Source organism: Perca fluviatilis, chromosome 17, assembly GCF_010015445.1.
Source record: "Perca fluviatilis chromosome 17, GENO_Pfluv_1.0, whole genome shotgun sequence".
Classification (NCBI taxonomy): Eukaryota; Metazoa; Chordata; class Actinopteri; order Perciformes; family Percidae; genus Perca; species Perca fluviatilis.
The window spans coordinates 37,059,118-37,067,442 of NC_053128.1; the positions used below are offsets into that span (position 1 = coordinate 37,059,118).

At 39.0% G+C, this 8,325-nt stretch overlaps 1 protein-coding gene across 5 annotated transcripts in view; it reads right to left on the minus strand.

Annotated features, from left to right (window-relative positions):
• Positions 1–311: 311 nt before the first annotated feature.
• Positions 312–8,325, minus strand: part of LOC120545267 (G-protein coupled receptor-associated protein LMBRD2B) — a 59,742-nt gene continuing 51,728 nt past the window's right edge. For all 5 annotated transcript variants that reach the window (XM_039779461.1, XM_039779459.1, XM_039779457.1 and 2 more), the window contains 5 exons: positions 7,569–7,672; positions 7,038–7,084; positions 5,597–5,711; positions 4,076–4,202; positions 312–2,147 (listed from right to left, as the gene is read on the minus strand). In XM_039779461.1, the coding sequence (XP_039635395.1) occupies positions 2,054–2,147; positions 4,076–4,202; positions 5,597–5,711; positions 7,038–7,084; positions 7,569–7,672 (487 nt within the window). In that variant the 3' untranslated portion in view covers positions 312–2,053. The remainder of the gene's footprint in view (positions 2,148–4,075; positions 4,203–5,596; positions 5,712–7,037; positions 7,085–7,568; positions 7,673–8,325) is intronic.

Sequence of the window (8,325 nt, forward strand, 5' to 3'; positions counted from 1 at the left end):
GACCGACCCTGTCAATTTATGTGTGACCCAAATTTATTTTATGAGCTTCGGTACGAAATAATACAAATTAAATAAATACACAAATAAAAAGTTTACTCTTGCAATGCAAGATGCCTGTTAAACCACTCAGGAACTATATGTTGTGTTTAATGTCGTTCAAGAGGATGGCAACGTAGCAAGCAAACACGATCAAGTGAAAGGTAAACAGCCTTTAGAGTGCTCTAACGTTACCCCGCCCCGCGCACAAAAAAAGGGGGAAAAAAAAAAAAAAAAAAAAAAAAAAAAAAAAAAAATAAAAAACCGGAAAAAACCTCACTAGGTTTTCAATTTACTAAGCGACAACTGTACATGTAGTACAGGTAGGCTAGGTTATGAAAAAATAGAGTATCCATCGCAACTGTAAAGGAAAATTAAAATAAATAAATAAATATCCTATCTATCCCTTGCTGCCACTGGGAAAAAATAAAAAAATAAAATAAATTCCTTACCGACCCATGACCTTAACTGACAACCAACAGGAACCAAACTTTATTTTCATTTTTTAGGCCTAACATAGATCTGTTTCTTATGTAAAGTAATGTTACCCTTTAAGGCTCCATCTCCAGCGCTACCTTTTGGGTTTTAAGCATTTGAATTTTGAGCCCAAAGTGATCTTAGTGTTTTTATCTCCAGTGGAAGAACAAAGAGAAACTTGTTAAAGAGACTTTGGATTAGTCTATTAAACATGTTAAAGAGACTTTGGATTAGTCTATTAAACGTGTTAAAGAGACTTTGGATTAGTCTATTAAACATGTTAAAGAGACTTTGGATTAGTCTATTAAACATGTTAAAGAGACTTTGGATTAGTCTATTAAACATGTTAAAGAGACTTTGGATTAGTCTATTAAACGTGTTAAAGAGACTTTGGATTAGTCTATTAAACATGTTAAAGAGACTTTGGATTAGTCTATTAAACATGTTAAAGAGACTTTGGATTAGTCTATTAAACATGTTAAAGAGACTTTGGATTAGTCTATTAAACATGTTAAAGAGACTTTGGATTAGTCTATTAAACATGTTAAAGAGACTTTGGATTAGTCTATTAAACGTGTTAAAGAGACTTTGGATTAGTCTATTAAACGTGTTAAAGAGACTTTGGATTAGTCTATTAAACGTGTTAAAGAGACTTTGGATTAGTCTATTAAACATGTTAAAGAGACTTTGGATTAGTCTATTAAACATGTTAAAGAGACTTTGGATTAGTCTATTAAACGTGTTAAAGAGACTTTGGATTAGTCTATTAAACGTTGCTCCCCTCAATAGTCGGCACCAGAAACACTAGTCGGTTAAAGGGTTTATTAAAATGGTCGTGTTTTGATCCAGCTTTTCTAATGTGATAATTGTGCAAAATGTGCATGAAAATATGTGAATGGAAACAGGACTAATGACTGACTCCAGGAGTATCGTGCGTTGTTCCCAGAGGCAAAATCACAGCTTTCAAAGTAAAATACTCAAACTTTAAATGAGACCCTTTTCTTATTTTCACAACATTAAATATTCAGTAGTGATTACATCCAGTTGATTTTAAGATTCAGATTATTACAAATAAAGATTTCTTACGAGATCAGGGTTAAATGAGTCGAGACAATCAGATCAAGTTCTGATTAAACCAGCAGCCCATCAGACGCAGATATCCTAAACCGGCTTCATCAACAGACAGATAAATAAATCTACAACGTATAAATAAACTACTTGATGGACCTTCGTTGAAGCTTCTGTTAAAGTGACGTGTCGACATGCAGCCGCTGCAGACTCATGCCGTCATGACATGCAGCGCAAACTCATTCAGTGTCTGTCTGCATTCATATCGGAGAGGTTATGTAACTTTTATAGCATTAATATTCCTTCAAAAAGTGCCTTGATTCGCCTGCAGCCAAGCTGGACGTGAAACCTGATGCAGAGATGTTTCCAGAAGACTTCCGGGATAAGGGTGACCTGTTTGTAATTACCATGCATCGTGGGAGATGATGAAGCAGCCAGTGAGCTGTGAGATGGAGGTCCTGTTCAGTTTTATTTATGGCTCCGCTTCACATTTATTCTTGCCGTCAGACGTCGTGAATATTCGGCTCCGAGACGATGACATGGACAGATATCGTCCCCCTGCATGTCTGAGGAAAGAACAGGATACAAAATCAGGTTTCTGCATCTTTCAACAGGTTAAATGTTAGACTTATTAACCCTTGAGTTGTCCTAGGGGCAAATTTGACCCGTTTTCAAAGTTTTTATATCACAAATATGGGTTTCTTTCATCCAAATTGCCCAAAATTAACATGGATGCACATAGAATGTAAAATTGATGATTACTTTAATTGAATTATGGGTTTTTTACAGCCCAGTCTCATGCCAGGTCGTTATATAGTCACGTTATTGTAATCTATTAAGTCGTGGACAGGTTACGTAAATGCCGTTTTTTTCGTGTGGCGATTACGAAATTGAAAGCAATGCATTTTAATGGGCAGCATATTTCGTGATTCCATAACGAAAGCGAGTAGCGAGTAGTTGATAAGGCGAAAGTAAAACACAGGACTTTCACGCCGCGTGTGACGGTTCCTTACCCCGTTCTTTTTTTTCCCTAACCCCAACCGTCTCGTTATTGTGGCGTTTCATTTCCCGTGTCCCGCGAGTGGCGGCCCGCGAGTGGCGGCCCGTGCCGTTGTTTTGGCCGGCGTGTGGCGCCTCGTTTCCCCGATCGCGAGTGGCGGCCCGTGCCGTTGTTTTGGCCCGCGTGTGGCGCCTCGTTTCCCCGATCGCGAGTGGCGGCCCGTGCCGTTGTTTTGGCCGGCGTGTGGCGCCTCGTTTCCCCGATCGCGAGTGGCGGCCCGTGCCGTTGTTTTGGCCCGCGTGTGGCGCCTCGTTTCCCCGATCGCGAGTGGCGGCCCGTGCCGTTGTTTTGGCCGGCGTGTGGCGCCTCGTTTCCCGTAATCGCGTCCCCAGAGCAGGTTAGCGAAACCGTGACCTGTACACGTTCAAAAGTCGTTGCATATACCGCAAAAAACGTAAAATCGTAACCTGTACACGAAATTATGAATCAAAATAACGGCTACTTATTACCGGGCGCGGGGAGGGGGCCGGGTTGGTTTTTTATTAAATTAAATAGCATGTAAAACAATGTTTAAATGGTTTCAAAACAGTATATCCTGAAGAAACTTTGACAAAAACTGTGATCCACTCCACATCCTCTGATCTTAACTATTAGTCAAAATAATTCATAATGTCAGCTTTTTTTTACCAAAATAATTTGGTATAATGTCACATAAATTAGGTTTATTGACCATGAATATACAAAAAGCTTGGTAAAAAAGTGACAAAAATGTTAAAAACTACTTTTAAATTTTGACCCATTGAATGGTCGACAGGAAGACAACACAAGTGTTAAGACTTTTATGAACACAATTCAAGACCTATTTCATGTCCATACAAAAGTCGTATAAAAAGTACGAAGATATGAAGGAAAATCTGAAGATTTGAGATGAAATTAAATCGGTCAATCCAAATCACAAAATGTAAGATGTCTTGTCTTTTCCTCACTTAGAGTTTCAGCGATGTCAGAATCAGGGAACATGGTTTGAAACCAACAAATCCTCCAAACCAGATGACCACAGAGGAACTTTGTTTCTAATCCGATCCGCATATTTAAACTTAACAGTCACAGTTTTAAACTTGAGAAACGGCTCCAGTTTGGTTAGGTTTAGACACCAAAACTACCAAGTTAAGTTGATAAAAAGATGGTGGTTTGGGTTTAAATCAGACGTTACTTCCCTTCCATGCGTACATACATGACGTCACTATGTACATACCGTAGTTACAACTCTTACATAAAGTTAAAATAACTTGACCCGCCCTCCCTAAACTTAACTTCATAGTTTTTGTTCCTAAACCTAAGCAAACAGTTTCCACGTTTTTTAAGACCTAAAATTCAGATGATCAGATTTGTTTTAAAGGATACGTGGAAACTCTGAATTGAAGAGTTCAGATAGTTATGATTGAAGAAAGGATGAACAGCAGTGTGAATATTTGATCAGGATGGAGTGTTTACCTGCCGGGCTCGGCCTCCAGAGGGTCGTCTGTCAGAGTCTCGGCGTTGAAGTCTAACGGTTCGGCGTCCTGCAGCAGCTCGATGCAGTCTCTCTCCGACCGACTCCCAGAGCGAGAATATTTCGCCTCTGTTCAACAGACAGCAGCTGTCAGCACCAATCAATAACTACTTCTTTCTCTACCGATTTACAGGGATAGGTTGAGGAACAGAAGCTCTATATCTATACTGAACAAAATTATAAACGCAACACTTTTGTTTTTGCCCCCATTTTTTATGAGCTGAACTCAAAGATCTGAGACTTTTTCTATGGACACAAAAGGCTTATTTCTCTTAAATATTGTTCACAGATCTGTCTAAATCTGTTAGTGAACACTTCTCCTTTACAGAGATAATCCATCCTCCTCACAGGTGTGGCACATCAAGATCCTGATTAGACAGCAGGATTATTGCAAAGGTGTGACTTAGGCTGGACACAATAAGAAAGAGAGAGAGAGAAAGAGAGAGAGAGATGGATCCTAACCATAATACCATAACACCAGATACTGACTGGTTTTCAGTCTCCTTTAACAAAAACTGTCATTTTTAGGGCTGCAACCACCGATTGTTTTCATCGTGGATGATGTTCTGGATGAATGGATGAGTTGTTGTGTCTCTAAAATGTAGATCAGTGTTTCCCAAAGCCAAGGGAGGAACTTTGGGTTCAACATTGGTGGGGCTGAAAAAATGTTGATCATATCAAACGCTTCATTTCCTGCATTCTGGTGAATTTTTCTGCAAGAATTTGTTCCTTTTTTGCATGAAGTTATGGTGCAAATCTTTATGATGATGAGATATTTGGGGGGGTTGCAATGGCCAGTTTTAATAAACGCCAATGCCCAAAGGGTTAGTTTACTGTCACAGAGGAGAGAAAGGAAAGAAGGCGGAAGACAGGAAGTATGTAGGGAAGGAAAGAAATGCAGAGAAGGAAAGAAGAATGAGAGGAAGGAGGATTCAGTGTAATGTCCCAGAGAAGAGAAGAAACTAGAACATATTCACACTTAACAAGCTGACATCACACAAGTTTACCTGTTTTATCATCAAATAAATGACTCAAACTAATTAATCAGTTATCAGAACAATTGGAGATTAAATTAATAGTTGACCACTAATCCATTCATCTTTGTAGTTCTATCTCTGCCTTGTTTGCTTGTTTTTTTTTGTCTTATTGGGTGAGTTTAGTATTTTGAAATGGTTAGGAAATAACCAAACTACCAAACTAACTAGGCAATGGAGGCAGCAGTAGAGCAGCAACTCGCTGTCTGAGAGGTAAAATTACTGATTTTTTTCAAAAGGAGTTTGGTGGGTGTAAAGAGAGCAGAGATAACGGCTTCAGTTCCCCGACGTAAAGGGCAGCGAGGGAAGACGCTGAAAATATTCAGTGATTATGGAGAAGTAGCTCATACAAGCAGACTTGTAAACATCTCATCTGTCCCTTTAAGCAGCGTTAACCAGCGTAGTTGAGCTGTGTTTAGTTAGACGTACGTCTGTTGTTGCTGGCCGCCACTGTGTCTGAGTAACTGGTCTCCTTCATCTCGTGACTGCCCCTGTTCCTCGCCGTGTAGTCTTCTCTCTGGTTTCCATAGCGCTCCTTCCACTCCTGCAACACACACACACACAGACACAGACACACACACACACACACACACACACACACACACACACACACACACACACACACAGCGACATGAAACACAGCTGACCTCCGTTTAACTCTTTAACAGAAGAGTTAGAGAGAGTTTATGAACACACCTTTCTAGGGGTAATAATTGACCATAAAATCAGTAAACCATGTAAGATCCAAAATCTCCAGAAGCATTGGGGTGTTGAGTAAAGTCAGACACTTCCTAAATTATAGATCTATGAGCACTCTCTACAGCACGCTGATACTACCATATTTAACATACTGTGTTGAGATTTGGGGCAATGCCTGTAAAACCACTCTACAGACAGTGTGCACAGTTCAGAAAAGAGCTATACGAATTGTGAATAATGTTGGCTTCAATTATCATACTAATTCTTTATTTCTTAAGTCAAACACACTGAAATTCATGGACCTGGTGAACCTAAATACTACGTTAGTTCTGTATAAAGCCCGAAATAATCTACTTCCTCCTAACATTCAAATTATGTTTAGAGAAGAAGGGGTTACGCCCTTAGAGGCGATCTTAATTGGAAACAACCTACCTGTAACACAGTAATGAAAAGCAGGTGCACTTCTGTCGGTGGCGTGAAGTTATGGAACGCATTGCCAAGGGAATTAAAACATATTGGGAACGTTTTTAAATTTAAAAAAGGGTTTAAAGACACGATACTAGATAAGTATAGAAATTGAGTATTATTGTGTGTGAAGGTGGATAACCATGTTGTTGATGATAAACATCATTACCATTATGGTTGTCATCATTAATTATGATATTAATTACCTTAAGATGGCAATTGCAATATATATATATATATATATATATATATATATATATATATATATATATATATATATATATATAATAAATATAAAAGGCACTGACCCTTAATGGGTATATGTATGTATGTTTGTGGGTATGTATGTATGTAGGTAGATGTAGGCATGTTTTTAATTTGTTTTAAAAATGTGACAAGGCTTATATATAAGCTGAAGCTTCTGACCCTACCCTTTGGTTATGACCAATAAATTCATTCATTCATTCTTTCTGTGACTTCTGAAACCATTGGGCTGCAGCTGGGATCATTCAAGTGTGTCCAACAACTAAATGCCAACACAACATTTCAAGTATAATTAGGATTGAACCGGCGACCTCCCCCACAAGCTCGCTTCTTTAACCACTAGGCCACCACTGCCCTTCTGCCCATTTTATTTCTTCATCTAAAAGTAGAGTCCAGTGTAGCTGTGGAGGAGGTCTGAGCTGGATCGGTGGTTTTTACTCACTCTGCGTCTGTTCTCTCCATCTTCAATCCTCTGCCTCTTCCTTTTCTCTGTGAAAACAAACAGATTGAGAGTCTAAGAGGCTACACGCTGCTGAGACTGTTAGCACAGTGCTATCTGGGATGCATGGCAGTGATTCTCAACCAGGGAACCTGTACCCCTCGGGTACCTCTGCTCTTGCCAGGGGGTACGTGGAAAAATTGCTGAGTAGCTCAATTTGAATTTGAATTTTTTTTTTACCCGTTTACAAAAACTTTCGATATCAGAACTATGAAAAAAGAACGTTGAAAAAAGTGACAAATGTTGGAAAAAGCTACAAAAAAGCAGAAAAAAACACTGAAAAAAAGTTACCAAAGAAATCAGAAAAGGTGACAACGTTTTTTTTTTTTAAATTGGAAAAAAAGTGAGAGAAAAAACCATCGGAAAAAGCGAAAAAAAAAACATAATTAAAAAACACAAAAAAAGTGACACATTTTTTTTTATAAAATGACAAAAACATCGAGAAAAGTATAGAAAAATCCGTAGTTTGGTTACCTCGGCGGATCAGCTCCTTGCCCTCGTCGATCAGGTCCGACGTCATCTCGCTGTCGCCCACAAACTGCTGGAAGCCCAGAAGGTTCAGACAGCGAGTCCCCAAACTGAGGAGAGAGATCATAATCACTTAGTTAACTCTTCCCTCTCTCTGATGATGTAACTACCAGCACAGAGCAGCAGGTCTTAAACACTATAGACACAATATCCGGTAGTTTGATAACCCTGTTTATATGATTGGATAATTGTAATGTTCCAGCTACAATGAAGCAAGAAAGTCTGAGCTCCCAGTGTCTTTTAGGATTGATTTTAAAGTTGTGCTACTTGTTAAAAGGCTCTTCATGGTTGGGGACTGGCCTACATTACTAACTCTCTGTTTTATGATCTATCAAGGCCTCTTAGATCCTCTGCTGCCGGGGTTTTAAATTCAAACTAGAGCTGCAAAGATGAATCGATTGCTTGTCAACTATTGTGATAATCAGTTGGAGTCATTATTTATGTAAAATCAGGTAAACTTGTGTGATGTCAGCTTGTTAAATGTGAATATGTTCTAGTCTCTTCTCTCCTCTGGGACAGGAAACTGAATATCTTTGAGTTGTGGACACAACAAGACATTTGAGGACGTCATCTTGGGCTTTTTGGGAAACACTGATCTACATTTTTCACCATTTTCTGACATTTTAAAGACCAAACACCTGACGGACAAAGTAATCAACATATTGGAGCCTGAGAACAATGACCACTCCTTTAATTATATATG